Source organism: Macaca fascicularis, chromosome 6, assembly GCF_037993035.2.
Source record: "Macaca fascicularis isolate 582-1 chromosome 6, T2T-MFA8v1.1".
In the NCBI taxonomy this organism is placed as follows: domain Eukaryota; kingdom Metazoa; phylum Chordata; class Mammalia; order Primates; family Cercopithecidae; genus Macaca; species Macaca fascicularis.
The window spans coordinates 9,979,579-10,001,684 of NC_088380.1; the positions used below are offsets into that span (position 1 = coordinate 9,979,579).

Here is a 22,106-nt window from a genome sequence, read left to right on the forward strand (position 1 = left end):
TAATGTCCAGCCCCATCTCTAAAACTACAAGAGTGAGTACAAAAAGATGTTGCACCATGATAGAGGTCAACCCACTGTTCAATGTGGAAAAAAGCAATTTGGCAAAGCTGGTGAGTGCAGATAAGCGTGGCTCCAGAGAGACAAAGGCTCAGTCTGTTTTGCTTCTAAATTTGAGCAATTAGTGTCCTATGCAATACTCATCAACTCAATAGCTAGGCAACATTTCTGGAAGAAATATATTTCTAGGAAAGTAGACTATGAAAATGTTTTTAGAATAGTTTGTTTTATTATGAATTCTTTTTAAAGCATTTCTTGATAACAGTATACGAACCTAGTCATCCTTAATAGTTATCTAATTAGCTAACATTATTAAAGCAGGAGTTGCATGAAATAGAATCAGAATTTAATATCAGAAGAAAAAAAAAACGCATGAGACTTGTATCATGACAAATTTCTCCCTGAATGTTTGAAATTGCTCCCACTCTTTCAGGTACACATATCACAGGTTCAAGGAACAGGATATTCTCTGAACTTGAGACAAATAAAACTGACTTTTCTTTGTCCTTCCCCCCAATCAGAAGCAATAATTACATCCAGGATACAACTGATCTTCCCACAGTTGGCTTCCTGAGTGCGTGATTAGCTACAAACCTTCCTACCTACTGGGATGTGGGAAAATGAAATAGCAGGAAGATGGAGGCTGACATTTTGCTCCTTGGGGAATGAAGTGTGAAACCCGTGGGAAGTTGAGAGTACACTCAGAGCTTAGTTCCCATGCCCAAGAAGATAAGTATGCCCCTGAATCTTCTGAAGCTAAATCCTTCATTTGTGTATTATAACCAGGCCTGTATGGCTTGGGTTAGAAAAGCTGTATTTGGGTTCCTATTACTGGTGATGGGCAAATCTAAACCTAAACCTGCTTTGCATCATCGCACCTGAACTACAAGTTACAGCTAAGCTTGAGAACATTTTTTGCTTCATTTACTTGTCTGGAAGCAAAATGGTTCTGAAGCTGCTTTGGAAATACATAAGTATATCTATCTCCATAATTATCTATCTGTCTGTCTATCTATCTATCTATCTATCTATCTATCTATCTATCTATCTATCTATCTCTTAGTATTCAAAATCTCAACCAAAGAGAAAATGCATATGTGACTTCAAGCAGATGGGGACACCCCCAGCCCCAACCACCTACTGATGTTGCTTCATTGGGAAGACATGCAATGCAGGAGGAGTTCCAAATTTCCACCCTTGGCTGAAAGGGTCTCAAAGTCAGGCACACAAATACAAAGTAAAACATCTTTGCAAGTTATTGTCTGTTCAGAGTGCACAGCTAGGAGAAATGGAAAACAGGCATTCAGCCTTTGACTCATCCTCCTCCTCCTCCATCTGTCTTCCCCTTTATCCTTTGATTGGCCATGTCACCATGGCATCTAGACTCTCTGCAGAATGAAGTAGTAGAATATGCTTATAAGGATGGAGAAGGCCTGCTTGTCTTTGCTTCGTTTGTGATCTGAGGAGAAAGAATGGCTCCATTGCCTGCAACTCCAACAAACAGAGCAGAAATAATATCCAGGTAGACTAGAAATGAACAGTCAGCCCGTTAAGGTCAGGATAAATCATCGAAGACTAGGCGTCAGAGAGTCATGGACCACACAGCATTCATGTGTCCTTCTGATATCACAAGTTCAAACATGTGCTTTTCTTTTTCACCAAACTTTTAACTATGAAATAATTGTAGATATGAATGCATTTGTAAGAAGGAATACAGAAAGACCCTGGATCATTTACTCAGTTTTCCCAATGGTAACAACTTGCAAGATGATAGTACAATATCACAACCAGGATATTGACATTGATGTAATCCATCAACATATGTTGTGCTTTCAAAATCAGTTTAACTGCTTGAAAAAGTAGCAAATCCATAAAAATACCTCAGGCTGGATAAACAGCCTGAAGGGGATGTGTTGCATATTTATAAACAGGCTGCTTTGTCTGGCTGAGGGAAGTGTGGCCGGCGTGGGTAAATCATTAAATCATGGGTTCTATAAACTGATCAAAGTTCTCTCTCACTGACAGCACTTACTGTGGCAGAGGAACTCTTTTGTATTTTGTTTCAATTTAGGATTTCCTAAAATTAAGATGAGAGAGTGTCCAGAAGGGTATGTACCAATCACAAGGATGCAGAACAGAAAGACGAACCTTTTGACATGAAACTTTAGAGAAGAGAGAAAAGCTTTTATCAGGTAGTGGGAGATGTAGAGGATCAGGAAGGACAGGATGGACAGCAACGCGCTGATGTGGGCACCCCTGCCAGGAACCCTGCTGCCAGCCACTGTGTTTCTCATTTGCCGGGTGTGCCTCCCCAGAGAGAAAATCAAGAGCAGAACAGCAACAAGGAAGATAAGTAATGGCACTAAGAGCTCAGCAACAAAAGAGAAAATCTGTATAGCCTGTTTAACTTCTATTTGAATTGTGGCATTTTGGAAGAAAAGGTTCCTTAAGAAGTACGGGACCATAAACCCTGTATATTTGCTATGGAAAATACAAATCACAGATACATATAGCAGAGACCCCAGGATCATCCACGGGACTAACTTGGATATCCTCATCTTCAACCAGACGAAGAGTGGGTGAGGGACGCTGGCAACCTTGGCACAGTAGAAAACGCCGAGCCATGTGGCAAGCCAAAGTTCCAATTCATTTACAAATACGATAAATGCACAACTCGCAGAACACGTGATGAATTCTATCAAGAAGATAACAACCACATTAATGTAGAAGATGAACAACTGCAGAAAAATTCTAGAAACCGCCAGGCAAGAAAGAAGAAGATCCAGCGGAGCCATTTTTCTGTGCTTGATCAAGTCGATGCCATTCACCACCACAATGATGCCATTCGTGAAAGTCCCAAGAAGAAATTGTATCACTGCAAAAAGAAAATAGATAATCAGGTGTGACTCTAGCATTTTAGGAATAAAAAATTATTTACTTAAAAAATAATGCAGTTATAGAGCTTTGGACCAGCTGGGTTATTCACGTTATTCTTCAATTAGATCAGGATTCCTCTGGAGAACAAGACAAACAATAAAGGCATGAGGCAGGAAGGTTGTGTATATTTGTTTATGTCACTGCTTTCTCAATTTAGTTCTGAGACAGTCAAATAAGGAGGAGATACTCTAGCAACAATTTGCTTCTTATTGATGGCTTTTGCATTTTACAGGTTTACCTAGCTTTCAAAGTCATCACAGGCAAATAATGCAATCAGACACCTTCAGATGGCTGGGAGAACGGCTCCTCCACAGTAATTAGTCAAAGATACTCAATTCTTCATCTCTACTACAAATAATTGATTTTGTCTACAGGTGTGATTCTACTTAATGTTATCTGTGTACTCTTTTAAAATACATATTTTTGAAATTTTCACTTCCGTTATGATGATATAATACAACCAGCAACATAGGACTCCTGAGTAGTTCCCCAATATGCAATGGTTGAGCAATTCAAAACTATCTATAAAATAGTTATAGAATAAAACATACATAATAAAACAAAAGTATCACTAAGTATAAAAGCAAAGTAATTAAGCTTGCACATACGTGTGTACACCAGGTCAAAGGCCTAAGGGAAAGTAAGGTGCAATGAAATGAAGACAAGCACTCAGCACTGCTCACTCTGGTCAGCATCTGCAGGGTAATTCAGGGGTTAAAACCTTTTCTCTCTTATTTTTTCCAAAACTATGAGAGTTTTATGACATGAGCTAGTTGTTCTAGTAGAAAAGTAAAGATAAAATAGTACATGATTAAATTTGTTGCTTTCACTGTCTAATGCACTATGAAAAATTAACTTGGTATCTCTTAATATGTATACCATGCCGCCTGTAATGCTGAAGTGGGTTTTTTCAGTCTTCACACTATTGACATTTTGAGCTAGATAATTCTTTGTTAGGGCAGGGGCTGTCCTGTGCAATCTAGGAAATGTAGAGTGTCTATGACATTCCTGTCCTCTACCCACTAGATGCCCTCCCCAGGCTGTGACAACCAAAATATTTCTAGACATTGCCAGATGATCAACAGTGGCAGAACCACTATGAGGGGACAAAGGTAGATAAAGAATAGTTTGTATCTTCCAGTCATTCCAAGACTAAAGGCAGAGCAAACCACATATATAATGTGATATAAAACTAAGTTCTCTCTCTCTCTCTTTAGAGACAGAGTCTTGCTTTGTCACCTAAGTTGGAGTGCAATGGTATAATCGCAGCTCACTGAAGCTTCAAATTCCTAGGCTCAGGTAATCCTCCTGCCTCAGCCTTCTGAGTAGCTAGGACTATAGATATGAACCACCATGCCTGACTGCTTTTTAAAAAACTTTCGTAGACATGGAGTCTTGCTACATTGCCTAGGCTAGCCTTAACCTCCTGACCTCAAGCAATTCTCCTGCCTTGGCCTCCTGAGGTATTAGGATTATAGGCATGAGCCACCACTCCCAGTCAAGTTAGTTCTTTAGACAATTCATCACCAGAGCACAAAGTGGGGACCAATTCAATAAACATTGAGGGAATTAAAGCATCTCCAACTTAGCACTTAATCAAAAGTTACCTGGCAGACCCGATAATGAGACATATGTCTTAATGAATGTGTTACTTTGTCTAAATTTGTCGTAAAGAATACTTAAGATTAATCTTACTTTTAGAAAACTGGAAGGGAAGTCATATTTAAAAAAATTAGTAGTGAGAGTAAATCTGTAGGTTCTTTTATGGCTCTTCTCTGAATAGGACCGTCTATGCCATCTTGGGCTCACTTTGTTCTTCCTGACACAACTACAGTGAGATGAAGGAAAGAGACAGGATCGTCTTCAAGGAAGCACCAAGGGAGGCGTTCATGAGCAGATGCTATCAGAATAGGTCCAAATGCAAGCATGCCAGGAGGATGAGCCTTGTTTTCCCTCGAGTAGAAAGAAGAAGCAGCTTTGAAATTTCACATTCTGCAGCTTAGAAAAACAAAAATATAAGGGCATGCAGCTATGAAATACAAGCATACTTCCATAATACTGTGCATTCAATTCTAGACCACCAAAATACAAGAATATTGCGATAAGGCCAGTCACACTAATTTGTTGGTTTTCCAAGACATATAAAAATTATGTTTATACTAAACTATGGTCTATTAAGTGTGCAATAGCACTATGTCTTAAAAAAGATATACATACTTTAATTGAAAATACTTTATTACCAAAAAACGCTAATGATCATCCGAGCCTTCAATGAGTTATAATCTTTTTGTTGGTGGAGGGTCTTGCCTCAATGTTGATGGCTGCTGACTGATCAGGCTGGTGGTTAATGAAGGTTAGGTGACTGTGGCAATTTCCTAAAATGAGACAACAATCAATTTTGTGCATTGATGAACTCTTCCTTTCACAAAAGACCTCTTTGTAGCATGTGATGTTGTCTGACAGCATTTTACCCATGGTAGAACTTTCAAAACTGGAGTCAGTCCTCTCAAACCATGCCACTACTTTATTAACTAAGTTTTGAAGTGTTCTAAATCCTCTGTTGTCATTTCAACAATGTTCACAACTTCTTTACCAGGAGTAGTTTCCATCTCAAGAAATTATTTGCTCATCTGTAAGAAGCACTTCCTCATCTCTTAAAAACTTCATCATAAGATGACAGCAATTCAGTCTCATCTTCAGGCTCCAATTCTAATTCTAGTTCTCATTCTATTTCCACCACATCTCCAGCTATTTCCTTCACTGAGGTCTTGAACCCCTCCAAGTCATCCAGGAGGGCTGGAATCAATTCTTTTTTTTTTTTTTTTTTTTTTTTTTTTATTATACTTTAAGTTGTAGGGTACATGTGCATAACGTGCAGGTTTGTTACATATGTATACTTGTGCCATATTGGTGTGCTGCACCCATCAACTCGTCATTTACATCAGGTATAACTCCCAACGCAATCCCTCCCCCCTCCCCCCTCCCCATGATAGGCCCCGGTGTGTGATGTTCCCCTTCCTGAGTCCAAGTGATCTCATTGTTCATTTCCCACCTATGAGTGAGAACATGCGGTGTTTGGTTTTCTGTTCTTGTGATAGTTTGCTAAGAATGATGGTTTCCAGCTGCATCCATGTCCCTACAAAGGACACAAACTCATCCTTTTTTATGGCTGCATAGTATTCCATGGTGTATATGTGCCACATTTTCTTAATCCAATCTGTCACTGATGGACATTTGGGTTGATTCCAAGTCTTTGCTATTGTGAATAGTGCTGCAATAAACATACGTGTGCATGTGTCTTTATAGCAGCATAATTTATAATCCTTTGGGTATATACCCAGTAATGGGATGGCTGGGTCATATGGTACATCTAGTTCTAGATCCTTGAGGAATCGCCATACTGTTTTCCATAATGGTTGAACTAGTTTACAGTCCCACCAACAGTGTAAAAGTGTTCCTATTTCTCCACATCCTCTCCAGCACCTGTTGTTTCCTGACTTTTTAATGATCGCCATTCTAACTGGTGTGAGATGGTATCTCATTGTGGTTTTGATTTGCATTTCTCTGATGGCCAGTGATGATGAGCACTTTTTCATGTGTCTGTTGGCTGTATGAATGTCTTCCTTTGAGAAATGTCTGTTCATATCCTTTGCCCACTTTTTGATGGGGTTGTTTGTTTTTTCTTGTAAATTTGTTTGAGTTCTTTGTAGGTTCTGGATATTAGCCCTTTGTCAGATGAGTAGATTGCAAAAATCTTCTCCCATTCTGTAGGTTGCCTGTTCACTCTGATGGTAGTTTCTTTTGCTGTGCAGAAGCTCTTTAGTTTAATGAGATCCCATTTGTCAATCTTGGCTTTTGCTGCCGTTGCTTTTGGTGTTTTAGACATGAAGTCTTTGCCCATGCCTATGTCCTGAATGGTACTACCTAGGTTTTCCTCTAGGATTTTTATGGTATTAGGTCTAACATTTAAGTCTCTAATCCATCTTGAATTAATTTTCGTATAAGGAGTAAGGAAAGGATCCAGTTGCAGCTTTCTACTTATGGCTAGCCAATTTTCCCAGCACCATTTATTAAATAGGGAATCCTTTCCCCATTTCTTGTTTCTCTCAGGTTTGTCAAAGATCAGATGGCTGTAGATGTGTGGTATTATTTCTGAGGACTCTGTTCTGTTCTGTTGGTCTATATCTCTGTTTTGGTACCAGTACCATGCTGTTTTGGTTACTGTAGCCTTGTAGTATAGTTTGAAGTCAGGTAGCGTGATGCCTCCAGCTTTGTTCTTTTGACTTAGGATTGTCTTGGAGATGCGGGCTCTTTTTTGGTTCCATATGAACTTTAAAGCAGTTTTTTCCAATTCTGTGAAGAAACTCATTGGTAGCTTGATGGGGATGGCATTGAATCTATAAATTACCTTGGGCAGTATGGCCATTTTCACGATATTGATTCTTCCTATCCATGAGCATGGTATGTTCTTCCATTTGTTTGTGTCCTCTTTGATTTCACTGAGCAGTGGTTTGTAGTTCTCCTTGAAGAGGTCCTTTACATCCCTTGTAAGTTGGATTCCTAGGTATTTTATTCTCTTTGAAGCAATTGTGAATGGAAGTTCATTCCTGATTTGGCTCTCTGTTTGTCTGTTACTGGTGTATAAGAATGCTTGTGATTTTTGCACATTAATTTTGTATCCTGAGACTTTGCTGAAGTTGCTTATCAGCTTAAGGAGATTTTGGGCTGAGACAATGGGGTTTTCTAAATATACAATCATGTCATCTGCAAACAGGGACAATTTGACTTCTTCTTTTCCTAACTGAATACCCTTGATTTCTTTCTCTTGCCTAATTGCCCTAGCCAGAACTTCCAACACTATGTTGAATAGGAGTGGTGAGAGAGGGCATCCCTGTCTTGTGCCAGTTTTCAAAGGGAATTTTTCCAGTTTTTGCCCATTCAGTATGATATTGGCTGTGGGTTTGTCATAGATAGCTCTTATTATTTTGAGGTACGTTCCATCAATACCGAATTTATTGAGCGTTTTTAGCATGAAGGTCTGTTGAATTTTGTCAAAAGCCTTTTCTGCATCTATTGAGATAATCATGTGGTTCTTGTCTTTGGTTCTGTTTATATGCTGGATTATGTTTATTGATTTGCGAATGTTGAACCAGCCTTGCATCCCAGGGATGAAGCCCACTTGATCATGGTGGATAAGCTTTTTGATGTGTTGCTGAATCCGGTTTGCCAGTATTTTATTGAGGATTTTTGCATCGATGTTCATCAGGGATATTGGTCTAAAATTCTCTTTTTTTGTTGTATCTCTGTCAGGCTTTGGTATCAGGATGATGTTGGCCTCATAAAATGAGTTAGGGAGGATTCCCTCTTTTTCTATTGATTGGAATAGTTTCAGAAGGAATGGTACCAACTCCTCCTTCTCTGCATTAATTATGACCTTCTCTGCATTAATTACTCTAGCCATCAATTCTTCCACTTTTTTTTCAAGATTTTTAGTTTCTTTGCGCTGGGTACGTAATTCCTCCTTTAGCTCTGAGAAATTTGATGGACTGAAGCCTTCTTCTCTCATCTCGTCAAAGTCATTCTCCGTCCAGCTTTGATCCGTTGCTGGCGATGAGCTGCGCTCCTTTGCCGGGGGAGATGCGCTCTTATTTTTTTTTGAATTTCCAGCTTTTCTGCCCTGCTTTTTCCCCATCTTTGTGGTTTTATCTGCCTCTGGTCTTTGATGATGGTGATGTACTGATGGGGTTTTGGTGTAGGTGTCCTTCCTGTTTGATAGTTTTCCTTCTAACAGTCAGGACCCTCAGCTGTAGGTCTGTTGGAGATTGCTTGAGGTCCACTCCAGACCCTGTTTGCCTGGGTATCAGCAGCAGAGGCTGCAGAAGATAGAATATTTCTGAACAGCGAGTGTACCTGTCTGATTCTTGCTTTGGAAGCTTCCTCTCAGGGGTGTACTCCACCCTGTGAGGTGTGGGGTGTCAGACTGCCCCTAGTGGGGGATGTCTCCCAGTTAGGCTACTCAGGGGTCAGGGACCCACTTGAGCAGGGTGTCTGTCCCTTCTCAGATCTCAACCTCTGTGTTGGGAGATCCACTGCTCTCTTCAAAGCTGTCAGACAGAGTCGTTTGCATCTGCAGAGGTTTCGGCTGCGTTTTTTATTGCCCTGTCCCTATAGGTGGAGTCTACAGAGACAGGCAGGTTTCCTTGAGCTGCTGTGAGCTCCACCCAGTTCGAGCTTCCCAGCAGCTTTGTTTACCTACTTAAGCCTCAGCAATGGCAGGCGCCCCTCCCCCAGCCTTGCTGCTGCCTTGCTGGTAGATCACAGACTGCTGTGCTAGCAATGAGGGAGGCTCTGTGGGTGTGGGACCCTCCCGGCCAGGTGTGGGATATGATCTCCTGGTGTGCCTGTTTGCTTAAAGCGCAGTATTGGGGTGGGAGTTACCCAATTTTCCAGGTGTTGTGTGTCTCAGTTTCCCTGGCTAGGAAAAGGGATTCCCTTCCCCCTTGCGCTTCCCAGGTGAGGCAATGCCTCGCCCTGCTTCAGCTCTCACTGGTTGGGCTGCAGCAGCTGACCAGCACCGATCGTCCGGCACTCCCCAGTGAGATGAACCCAGTACCTCAGTTGAAAATGCAGAAATCACCGGTCTTCTGTGTTGCTCGCGCTGGGAGTTGGAGACTGGAGCTGTTCCTATTCGGCCATCTTGCTCCGCCCCTCAAATTCTTTTATACTCCTGTTATTGATTATTTTTTTACCTCCTTCCATGAGTCACAAATGTTCTTCGTGGTATCTAAAATAGTGAATTCTTTCCAGAAAGTTTTCAATTTACTTTGTTCAGGTACATCAGAGAAATCACTATGGCAGCTGTAGCCTTATGGAAAGTATTTTATAAATAATAAGACTTGGATGTCAAAACTACTTCTTGATCCATGTGTTGCAGAATGGATGTTGTATTGGCGGGCATAAAAACATTTATTTCCTTGTACATCTCCATCAAAGCTCTTAGTTAATTAGATGCATTTTCAATGAGCAGTACTATTTTTAAAAAGCTATTTTTTGCTGAGCAATAGGTTGCATTCACTTTTTATGGCTTAGCATTCCATGGGGTGTGTGTGTGTGTGTGTGTGTGTGTGTGTGTGTGTATATATATATATATAAATTTTCTTTATCCACTCATTCATCGATGGACACTTAGGCTGGTTCCATATTTCTGTATTTTCAAATTGTGCTGCTATAAACATGCATGTGCAAGTGTCTTTTTCATATAATGACTTCTTTTCCTCTGGGTAGATACCCAGGAGTGGGATTGCTGGATCAAATGATAGTCCTACTTTTAGTTCTTTAAGTAATCTCCATATTGTTTTTCACAGTGGTTGTACTAGTTTACATTCCCACCAGCAGTGTAAAAGTGTTCCCTTTACACCACATCCACACCAACATCTATTATTTTTTGATTTTTTTAATTGTGGCCATTCTTGCAAGAGCAAGGTGGTATCTCATTGTGGTTTTAATTTGTGTTTCCCTGATAATTAGTGATGCTGAGCTTTTTTTTCATATGTTGTTGGATATTTGTATATCTTCTTTTGAGACTTGTCTATTCATATCCTTTGCCCGCGTTTTGATGGGATTATTTGTTTTTTTAATGCTGATTTGTCGGAGTTCCTTGTGATTCTGGATATTAGTTCTTTGTCAGATGCATAATTTGTAAATATTTTCTCCTGTTCTGTGGGTCATCTGTTTACTCTGCTGATTATTTCTTTTAATGTGCAGAAACTTTTTAGTTTAATTAGGTCCCACCTATTTATTTTTGGTTTTGCTGCATTTGCTTTTGGGTTCTTGGTCATGAACTCTTTGCCTGAGCCAATGTAAAGAAGAGTTTTTCTGATGTTACCTTCTTGAACTTTTATGGTTTTAGGTGTTAGATTTAAGTCTTTGATATATCTTGAGGTTGTTTTTATAAGGTGAAAGAAGAGGATCCAGTTTCATTCTTCTACATGTGGCTTTCCAATTATCTCAGCAGTAATTGTTGAATATGGTGTCTTTTTCCCACTTTATGTTTTTGTTTGCTTTGTCAAAGATCAATTGCCTATAAGTATTTGACTTTATTTCTGGGTTGGCTATTTTGTCCCATCGGTCTATGTGCCTGTTTTTATAACAATACCATGCTGTTTTGGTAACTACAACTTTTTAATATAGTCTGAAGTCAGGTTTTGTGATGCTTCCAGGTTTTTTGTTGTTGTTGTTGTTCTATGATCTTGCTTTGGCTATGTGGTCTCTTTTTTGTTTCTATATGACTTTTAGGTTTTTTCTAGTTCTGTGAAGAATGATCGTGGCATTTTGATGGGAATTGCATTGAATTTGTAGATTGCTTTTGGCAGTATGGTCATTTTCATAATATTGATTCTACCCATCCATGAGCATGGGATGTGTTTTCATTTGTTTGTGTCATAGACGATTTCTTTCAGCAGCGTTTTGTATTTTTCCTTGCAGAGATCTTTCACCTCCTTGGTTAGATATATTACTAAGTTGGTTTTTTTTTTTTTTTTGCAGCTGTTGTAAAAGGGATTGAGTTCTTGATTTGTTTCTCAGCTTGCCCATTGTTGGTGTATAGCAGTCCTACTGATTTGTGTACAATGACTTTGTTTTCTGAAACTTTACTGAATTCATTTATCTGATCTAGGAGCTTTTTTGATGTGTCTTTGGGGTTTTTTAGGTATACAATCATATTACTGGTGAACAACAACAGTTTGACTTCCTCTTTACTGACTTGGATGCCCTTTATTTCTTTCTCTTGTTTGATTGCTCTGGCTAGGACTTCCAGTACTATGTTGAATAAAAGTGGTAAAAGTGGACATCCTTGTCTTGTTTCAGTTCTCAGGGAGAATATTCTTAAGTTTTTCCCATTCAGTATAATGTTGGCTGTGGGTTTGTCATAGACGGATTTTACAATCTTGAGGTATGTCCCTTCTATGCCAGTGTTGCTAAGGGTTTTAATCATAAAGGGATGCTAGATTTTGTCAAATGTTTTTCCTGTATCTATTGAGATGTTCATATGGTTTTTGTTTTTAATTCTGTTTATGTGATGTATCACATGTATTGACTTGTATATGTTAAAATATTCCTGCATCCCTAGTATAAAATCCACTTGATCATGGTGGATTATCTTTTTGATATGCTGTTGAATTTGGTTAGCTAGTATTCTGTTGGGGATGTTTGCATCTATGTTCATCGGGGATATTGGTCTGTAGTTTGCTTTTTTTGTTATGTCCTTTCCTGGTTTTGATATTAGGGTGATACTGGCTTCACAGAATGACATAAGGAGGATTCCCTCTTTCTCTATCTTCTGGAATAGTTTTAGTAAGATTGGTACCAATTCTTCTTTGAATATCTGATAGAATTCAGCTCTGAACCCCTTTGGTCCTGGACATTTTTGTTGGTGATTTTTTTTTTTTTTTTTTTTTTTTTACTACTGTTTCAGTCTTGTCACTTGTTATTGGTCTGTTCAGAGTTTCTATTTCTTCCTGACTTAATCTGGGAGGATTGTATATTTTATCCACCTCCTCTAGATTTTCTAGTTTTTGTGTGTAAAGGTGTTCATAGTTGCCTTGAATAATTTTTTATGTTTCTATGGTATCGGCTGTAATATTTCCTGTTTCATTTCTAATTGAGACTATTTGGATCTTCTCTCATCTTTTCTTGGTTAATCTCACTAATGGTCTATCAATTTTGTTTATCTTTTCAAAGAACCAGCTGTTTCATTTATCTTTTGTGCTGTTTTTATTTCAATTTCATTTAGTTCTGTTCTGGTCTTTGTTATTTCCTTTTTTTTTTTTTTTTTTTTTTTTTTCTGCCAGGTATGGGTTTTGTTTGTTCTTGTTTCTCTAGTTCCTTGAGGTGTGACCTTGGATTATTTATATGTGCTCTTTCAGACTTTCTGAAGTAGGCATTTAATGCTAAGAACTTTCCTCCTAACACTGCTTTGGCTGCATCCCAGAGGTTTTAATAAGTTGTCTCACTATTATTGCTCAGCTCAATGAATTTTTTTAATTTCCATCTCCATTTCATTGTTGACCCAAAGATTATTCAAAAGCAGATTATTTATTTCCATGTATTTGTACAGTTTTGAGAGTTCCTTATGGAGTTAACTTCCAGTTTCATTTCACTGCAGTCTGAGAGTGTACTTGATATAATTTTGATTTTCTTAAATTTATTGAGACCTGTTTTGTGACCCATCATATGGTCTATATTGGAGAATGTTCCATGTACTGAAGAAAATAATGCATATTCTGCAGTTGTTTGGTAGTATGTTCTGTAAATATCTATTAAGTCCATTTGTTCTAGGGTATAGTTTAAGTCCATTTTTTCTTTGTTGACTTTCTGTCTTGATGAGCTGTCTAGTGCTATTAGTGGAGTATTGGAGTCCCTCATCTATCTCATTTCTTAGGTCTAGTAGTAATTGTTTTATAAATTTGGGAGCTCCAGTGTTAGGTGCATATATATTTAGGATTATGATATTTTCCTGTTGGATTATCCATTTTATCATTATATAATGTCCCTCTTTGTCTCTTTTCTACTGTTGTTGCTTTAGAGTCTATTTTGCCTGATATAAGAATAGCTACTCCTGCTTGCTTTTGGTGTCCATTTGTATGGGATATCTTTTTCCACCCCTTTACCCTAAGTGAGTTCTTATGTTTGGGTGAGTCTCTTAAAGACAGCAGATACTTAATTGGTGGATTTTTAATCCATTCTGCCATTCTGTGTCTTTTAAGTGAAGCATTTAGGCCATTTACGTTCAATGATAGTATTGAGATGTGAGGTACTTTCTATTCATTGTGCTAGTTGTTGCCTTAATACCTTGGGTTTTTTTCCATTGTGTTATTATTTTATAGGCCCTGTGATATTTATGCTTTAAGGAGGTTCCATTTTGGTGTATTTCAAGGTTTTGTTTCAAGATTTAGAATTCCTTTAGCACTTTTTGTAGTGCTGGCTTAGTAGTGGCAAATTCTCTTAGCATTTGTTTGTCTGAAAAAGACTTTGTGTCCTTCATTTATGAAGCTTAGTTTTGCTAGGTACAAAATTCTTGGCTGGCAATTATTTTGTTTCAGGAGGATAAAAATGGAACCCCAATGCTTTCTGGCTTGTAAGGTTTTTGCTGAGAAGTCTGCTGTTAATCTGATAGGTTTTTCCTTTAAGGGTTATCTGATGCTTTTGTTTCATAGCTCTTAAGATTCTTTCCTTTGTCTTGACTTTAGATAACCTGATGACTACTTGACTAGGTGATGATTTTTTGTGATGAATTTCCCAGGTTTTCTTTGAGTTTCTTGTATTTGGATGTCTAGATATCTAGGAATGCCAGGGAAACTTTGCTCAATTATTTCCTCAAATACTTTTCCAAACTTTTAGATTTCTCTTCTTCCTCAAAAACACCAATTATTCATAGGTTTGGCCATTTAACATAATCCCAAATTTCTTGGAGGCTTTGTTCATTTTTTAAAATTCTTTATTTGCCTTTTTCTGATTGAATTCAAAAGCCTTGTCTTCAAGCTCTGAATTTCTTTCTTCTACTTGTTCAGTTTTATTGTTGAAACTTTCCAGTGCATTTTGTATTTCTCCAAGTGTGTCTTTTGTTTCCAGAACTTGTTATTGTTTTAATGATATATATTTCTCTGGATAATTTTTCATCCATAGCCTACATTTTTAAAATTTCTTTTAAGTTGGTCTTCACCTTTCTCTGGTATCTTGTTAAGCAGTTGAATAATCAACTTCTGAATCCTTTATCTGGCTCTTCAGAGATTTCTTCTTGGTTTGGATCCATTGCTGGGGAGCCAGTGTGTGTGATGTTTGGGGGTATTATAGAAACCTGTTTATCATATTACCAGAATTACTTTTCTGGTTCCTTATCATTTGGGTAGACTATTTCAGTGGAGAGGTCTAAAACTCAAGGCCTGCTGTTAAGATTCTCTTGTCCCATGGGGTGATCCCTCAATGTGGTGCTCTTTTTCTTCCCCTAGGGATGAGGCTTCCTGACAGCTGGAATGACTGCAGTGATTGTTGCTATTCTTCTGGGTTTAGCCATCCAGCAGGCTACCAAGCTCTGGACTGGTATCAGGGGACGTCTGCAGAGTCCTGTGATGTGATCTGTCTTCAGGTCTCCCAGGACATGGATACCAGTACCTGCTCTGGTGGAGGTGTCAGGGAAGTGAAGTAGACTCTGTGAGAGTCCTTGATTGTGGATAGGTTTAGTTTGCTGGCTTTCTTGAATGCTGGTTATACTAGCAGTGAAGTTGTCATGTGGACAGACTCAGGGCCTCTGCTTAGCCCAGGATATTGCAGGCAGTGGAATTAAGTGTTGTCTTCTCCTTCCTGGGGTCAGTGTTATTCTGTCCTGAGTTGCTTTAATGGCCTGAGTTGGTTGCCCTCCAGCCAAGAGATGGCACTTTCAAGAGAGCACTAGTTGCAGTAGTAGTAGGGAGCTTTAAGCTTGCCCTAAGATGGCCAGGGTAATTATTTTGGTTTCTCAGGTGATAGGTGGGGCCATAAAGTTCCCAAGAATTTCTATGTCTTGAGTTTGGCTACCATGGAAGGTAGGGAAATACCATCAGGTGGAGGCAGGGTTAGTGGGTGTGGGCTCAGACTCTCCCTGAGTGGGGCTTGCCACAGCCACTGTGGGGGATGTGGGCGGGGGAGGGGGTTCTCAGGCCAATGGGGATATGTTCCAGAGAGAATCTTGGCTACCTCTGCTGTATCATACAGTTCACCAGGGAAGTGGGGGACAGCCAGTAGCAAGAGGCCTGACCCAGCTCCCACACAGTTGGTAAGGCCAGTCTCACTCCAGCAGTGCCCCCACTCAGACCTTGCCCAAGACCATGAGGTACCCCACTGGGAAAGCAAGCATGGCTTTCAGACCTAACCCCTCTCCAACTGCCCACTCCATTGGCAGCAGCTCCTGTGCTTGCTTGCTTATACCTACAGCAGCTCCTACTCACCCCCCAGACTCTGCTCAAGAAAATTTGTACCCAGTCAAAACTATTACCAATTTCTGATGGGAACTTCCTTCACCCCGCAACCCCTCCCCAGTTGCATTGGCTGCCTTCCCCAAGGGACCCTGTGAGATACAGTGATGCCTTCCCTGGGCTCCAGCTGGAGACTGGGAGTGCATGCAAGGCACTACCCGCTGCTACTTCTACTTTTATATTTGGCACAACTCGCTAAATCCACTTTATCCCTAGGTAGGTTAAATCCTTCTTCTGTGATCTGGATTTTCAGATTCCCCAGTGAGTATGCGTGTTCAAAGGTAGGTTTTCCCCCTATCATGCTTTGCGAACTCACAGTTTGTTGCCTGTTTTGTGGAATTCGCAGCAGCAAACCACTTCTTTCAAAGGATCTGTGAATTATTTTGGTTTTCCTGGCATGTTCTCGCAGTGGTTCTTGGAGCAAAAAATCATGATGTTAGTCTCCATACGCTGTTCTGCCATCCATGTGGAAGATGCACGTTAGGCCTTTCCTTTATTTGCCATCTCCCCCCAATCTCCTATCCTAGCTAAATCTTCTGAATTGCTGCAGCTTCTACATAAGCAGTTGCTGCTTTACCTTGTACCTTTATGTTATAGAGAAGGCTTCTTTCCTTAAACCGCATGATCTATCCTCTGCTAACTTCAAACTTTTCTTCTGCAGCTTTTTCACCTCTCTCAGCCTTCATACCATTGATGAGAGTTAGAGCCTTGCTCTAGATTAGGCTTTGGCTTAAGGAAATGTGGTGGCTGCTTTGATTTTGTATCAGAGCCCTAATACTTTCTTCATGTCAGCAATAAGGCTATTTTATTTTCTTATCACTTGAATGTTCACTAGGGTAGCACTTCTAATTTTCTTCAAACAGTTTTCCTTTGCATTCACAACTTCAGCATTTGGCCTATCATGGCTTTCAACGTGCCTTTCTCACTAAGATTAACCATTTCTAGCTTTTAATTTAAAATAAGAGACAGACAACTCTTCCTTTCACTTGAACACTCAAAGGCCATTTCAGGGTTATTAATTGGCCTCATTTTAATATTGTTACAAGTCAGGGAATAGGGAGGCTCAAGGAGAAGCAGTGCAATGGGACAGCCAGGTAGAGGATCAGTCAGCATACACACAACGTTTATCAATCAAGTTTGCCATCTTGTTTGGACACAGCTGGTGGTGTCCCCCAAACAATTACAATAGGAACATCAAAGATCATTGATCACAGATCACCATAATGATACAAAAATAATTTAAAAAGTTTCAGATGGTGAACGAATTACCAAAATATGACAGAGACATGAAGAGAGCACACGCTGTTGGAAAAATGACCCCGATAAACTTGCTTGACACAGAATTGCCACAAACGTTCAATTCCTTTAAAAAAAAAAATCTGTAAAGCACAATAAAGTGAAGAGCAATAAAATAAAATGAGGTACGCTTGTAGGAAAGCCAAGAACTCTCAGAAGAGCAGTTACTGCTAGTTCCTTGGTTTCTCAATCAAGCGTCTATCATTGCACCTGTCCTTTCTATTGCAAATCTTGGTTAACCCACCTGTGCCCTGCAAGACTCAGCTCTGTGAAGCAGATTTGTGCTTTCTTCTCATCCTCAGCACTCTTTATTCATTAATTCATTTAGAGTTTAACATATGGTGGGTTTGTTAAGTATAACCAGACTCAATTACACAAGGGAGGAAAAGAAAAATAAGTATTACCAGAAGAAAAAAGTAAATATTACCAAGCCACTTTGAAAGACAGTCATTGTTTTCTAGCTCTCTCTTCCTAGAGAACCCAGGCCATAATACCAGCATGGAGTTCATCCCTGTTTGCTGTCATATTGCCATGACATTTATATACTGATCCCGTGGTGTGCGCCTTCAGCAAGGTCCTGGCATTTCAGTATTGCAAGAAAAGTAACAAGAACACTAAAGTGGGGAAGTGAAAAAAAAAGTTCACATCCTGAGTCTAGGATAGCAATACAGTTTTTCAGTACTGACAGAAAACTAGCAGAAATAATGCATATTGCACCAAAGACTTAAAAGAAATAACGAGTCCAATTCTATTTGTTAGCATGTTATTTGGCTTTTGGATTCTAGTATCCTGAGGGGCCATTTGGTTCTCAGATATTCTATTATAACTTTTGTTAGAACTAACTTGGAGAGCAGAGACAGTCCTTCATAGAGAGCTTTATTTTGTGTAGAACAGGTCTTCTGAATGGGAATCCACGGAGTGAAAAATAAAAATTCGTAAGGCTTGTGCTACATTTTTTTCATTACATAATTCCTGTCACTGTCTCTTCCATGAGCACACACAGAGGCTGCCAAAGATTCACCGTTCCTCACTCTCTTGAGACTCACTCTTCTTACCCTGAAGGATGGAAGTATGAGAGATATCTGTCTGCAGGTGTGCAGCATTCATGTGACTGCTAAACTAATGTCCCCTTTTGCTTCCTGAATGAGCCTCCTTTCAGTGCTGGGGTGGAGACCTCTAAGGACATGTTCTCCAGCCTTCCTCTGAGGATTCTACTGCATCAATCAAGCCACAGATATTGGTCATGCTCTTGCACTAAGCAAGAGTGAACTAAATATTTTAACAATCAACACAACAAATACAATTTTTAAAACAATGGTCCTGAGTATAAAATCCTTTTAGGTCTTTAAACAGTTTGCTTAGTAAGAAGGGCACATCAGAGAATTTCTGGCTCTCAGATGAAAAACGTACATGTCTGGCCTCACCTGTCAGTCAGTGGCTCAGAATGTTGACAGTTTTACATGGACAAATGGCTTGGAACAGATGGGACAAGACCTGATGTGGAGAAATTCACATGATTATTACCCCGTATTACCCTGATTAAATCCATTCACTTGCACTCATCTTAATGAGCAATCATTAAAGGAGACAGCACTAAATATTCTTGAGGTAACTGACAGGCGGAAAGAGTTGCTTATTTATATTCAAATCATTTAGCTCCTCAAAAGAAAGTGCGAATTTTTTTCACATGCAGTTAGATTGACGTTGGAAAGCTTTTCATCAGGTAGAAGGCTGTAATGTTCATCTTTCTGCTTTCCAGCAGCACTTGGACATTTGCTTTGGTATTAGAGGCATCCTGAAAGTGAGTGGTGGTTTTAATACCTTTCCCAAGTGGGCCCTCACACTTCATTATCAAGGGAACAATTCCTGCTTTAAGAAACATGTGCATGTATTAACATTGTTGTATATTTAATAAGACCATTCAATAAGAAAGAAATAGACCTTGAGCAAACCAACCCAGACATCCTTTCTGAATCTTCCCTGTAGCAGAGCTCGTCCCTTGTAAAGCCTATTTGGAATTTATTTCATTTAAAATTCACAACATCTTGGTTAAAAAGCACCAGATTCTTTCAGGCTAATCATTCTTCAAATCTATTCATTTGCTTCTCTCCACTTGAATTTGCAGTTGATCTTTTAGACTAAAATTTTTGTCTTTAATATTCAGATCACCTTCATATACTTGTCCCTTCCCTTGCTCAATTTATTCTAGTAATATATTTCTGTGCTTTTTCTTACTCCACTCAATATTCTGAGATGTATTTGCATTGCAGCAAATAGAATAATGGAGCAATGCAATACACTGAATTTAAGTCTTCCACATAAAGAACTCAAAGTGCTTTACAAACAAGAATCCCTTGTTAGTTACAATGAGGAAACAGAAGCCACAGATGCGGCAGTTGAATCATGGGAATAGTCTCTAGTCCTCACGATTTTGTCTTCAGCTCTAAACTGAGTTCCTCTGTGGAATTTCAAATCCTTCCTTGCTTCTTCCCTCTCTCCCTCCCTCCCTCTCTCTTCCCTTTCTTTCCTTTTTCCTTCTTCACTCCCTTCCTTTTTATCCTTCCTCTCTTCCTCCTTCCCTCCCATACCCCAGCACACACTTATTGTTTGTCTTATGAACTAGGCACTGTTCTAAACACACAGCATTTACAGCCATGCACTGCTTAATCACAGGGATAGGGGATACACTGTGAGAAAGTAAGCCATAGACAATTCCATTATTGTGCAAACATCATAGAGTACACTTACACAAACCTAGATGGTATAGCCTGCTACACACCTAGGCTGTATGGTATAGTCTATTATTGCTCCTGGGCTACAAATCTGTACAATACGTTACTGTCCTGAATGCTGTAGGCAGTTGTAATACAATGGTAATTATGTATTATTTGTGTAGCTAAACATAGAAAAAGTACAGTAAAAATGGGGTATAAAAGATGAAAAACGTCATATGTGTGTGAGGCAATTACCATGAATGGAGCTTGCAGGACTGGAAGTTGCTCGGGGCAAGTCAGTGAGTGAGAGGTGAGTGAATGTGAAGGCCTAGGACATTACCCTACTATAGACTTTATAAACATTATACACTTAGGCTACCCTAAATTCATAAAAAATAAAGTAATTGTGTTAGGACATTACAATGGCTTTGATGTCACTCGGTGTTCGAAATTTTTCAACTCTGTTATAATCTTCTGGAACAACCATTGTACACGCAGTCCTCTGTTGGCCTAAATGTTGTTATGTGGTGCATGACTATAGTAATGAACAAGACAAAGCTTCTGTCATCTTGGGAATCACGCTGTAGTGGGGAAGAGGAGAGTTGAACAAGTGAAGAAATAAATAATTCCAGGTAAAGTAGAGAGAGGTGCTATATTAGAAAATGTGGTCAGGAAAGCCTGACCTCCCCAGAGAGGAGGTGATAAAAGACCTGGATGGAAGATCTGGGAATGAACACTTCAGGCAGAGAGAGGAGGAAATGGTATCCTCACTCCCCATCCCATCAATAAAAGAGATCGCAGCATTCCAGGAATAAACAAAGCCCAGCAACCCTGCAATGTGTGGGGCAGAGCAGAGAGGAAGTTCGAGGAGAAGGCACGGAGACTGCATCTCACCCTCAATTGAATGGGAACCCACTGAAGTGTTTGGGTGAGGGGGAAGCTTTGTTATAATTACATTTGTATCCTACAACATTTACTCTGACTGCTGTTATTTAAAGAAAGGCATTTACTCTGGAGAACATACGTGGAGGTTGGGAGAAGGCAAGTGTGGAAGCAGAAAGAACAATTTGAAGGCTGTTGCCATAGACCAGGCAAGGCATGTTGTTAGCTTAAATTAGGTTGGTGGTCAAGATGGGAAGAAGTGGCTGGATTTGGAATAGATTTTGATGGCAACACCAACAGGAAATTCAGTTGGCTCTGAACGGGGAGTGAGGGAAAGAGAGGAATGAAGAATTACTCTTGGGTCATTGGCATTATCCCCTGGTGAGCAATGGAGCCATTTTTCAAGAAGGGGAAGGTTGAAGGAAGGATAAAATCAAGAGCTCTGTGTGGACATGCTCCTGAGATGGCTACTGCAGGTAGAGATGTTATTATGTAGTGGATGGTAAGTTTGGAGTTTGTGGGAACTATCAAGTTTGGAAATACGCATTTGGAATTTGCTAGCATATAGAGGATATTGAAAGCCATGAGGTTGGATAAGATTATGTAGGGATGAGATTGTCAGCTGGAGTACCTGAGCACTGTAAATAAGAAATCACGTTTTGTGCATTCGTGTCTCTTCGATTGTCCTGTCTGATGCCATCTCTTTGTGGAAGGAAGCCCTGACGAGAGCAGAGTAGGTGAGTCAGAGCTTGCATTCCTGAAAACAATTGCGGAACTAGTACAAGTCATGGTTTCCTAATATCTTTATGTATGGCTGACTTTATTTGCTGTTTCATTTAGAATTCTTCCTCCTTCTAAGGAAGATTGGTCTGTAGATTTTTATTGGTGCTATATTTAATAAATTTGATTATCTATGTTATGCTGGATTTATCAAAAGATTGTTAAGCTTTTCTTATTTCTATGCACCAGAACAAATTAAATAACATGGGAATTATCTGTTTATTTGTGGGATGGAAAGAATTCACAGTGAGAAATTCTGGTGCCAGAGGCATTTGGGAAGAAGCAGAATACTTACCATTCATTTAGTGCTAAAAATGCTAAACAATTGAAAGGCATAACATCAATTTGCCCTCTTGACAACTTTATGAAATCAGTATTCTTTCCACTTTAGAGATTATTAAGTTGAGGTGCACAGAGGTCTGGAAATTGCCCT

General features: G+C 39.5%; 1 protein-coding gene across 3 annotated transcripts in view; it reads right to left on the reverse strand.

Annotated features, from left to right (window-relative positions):
• Positions 1 to 266: 266 nt before the first annotated feature.
• TAS2R1 (taste 2 receptor member 1) overlaps positions 267 to 22,106 on the reverse strand; it is a 447,804-nt gene continuing 425,964 nt past the window's right edge. For 2 of the 3 annotated variants that reach the window (XM_065546093.2, XM_015451210.4), the window contains exons 3-4: positions 18,722 to 18,791; positions 267 to 2,932 (exon numbers count right to left, since the gene is read on the reverse strand). In XM_065546093.2, the coding sequence (XP_065402165.1) occupies positions 2,073 to 2,852 (780 nt within the window). In that variant the 5' untranslated portion in view covers positions 2,853 to 2,932; positions 18,722 to 18,791 and the 3' untranslated portion in view covers positions 267 to 2,072. Of the gene's footprint in view, positions 2,933 to 4,689; positions 5,706 to 18,721; positions 18,792 to 22,106 lie in introns of those variants that run through there. The other variant, XM_065546092.2, reaches the window with a different exon arrangement.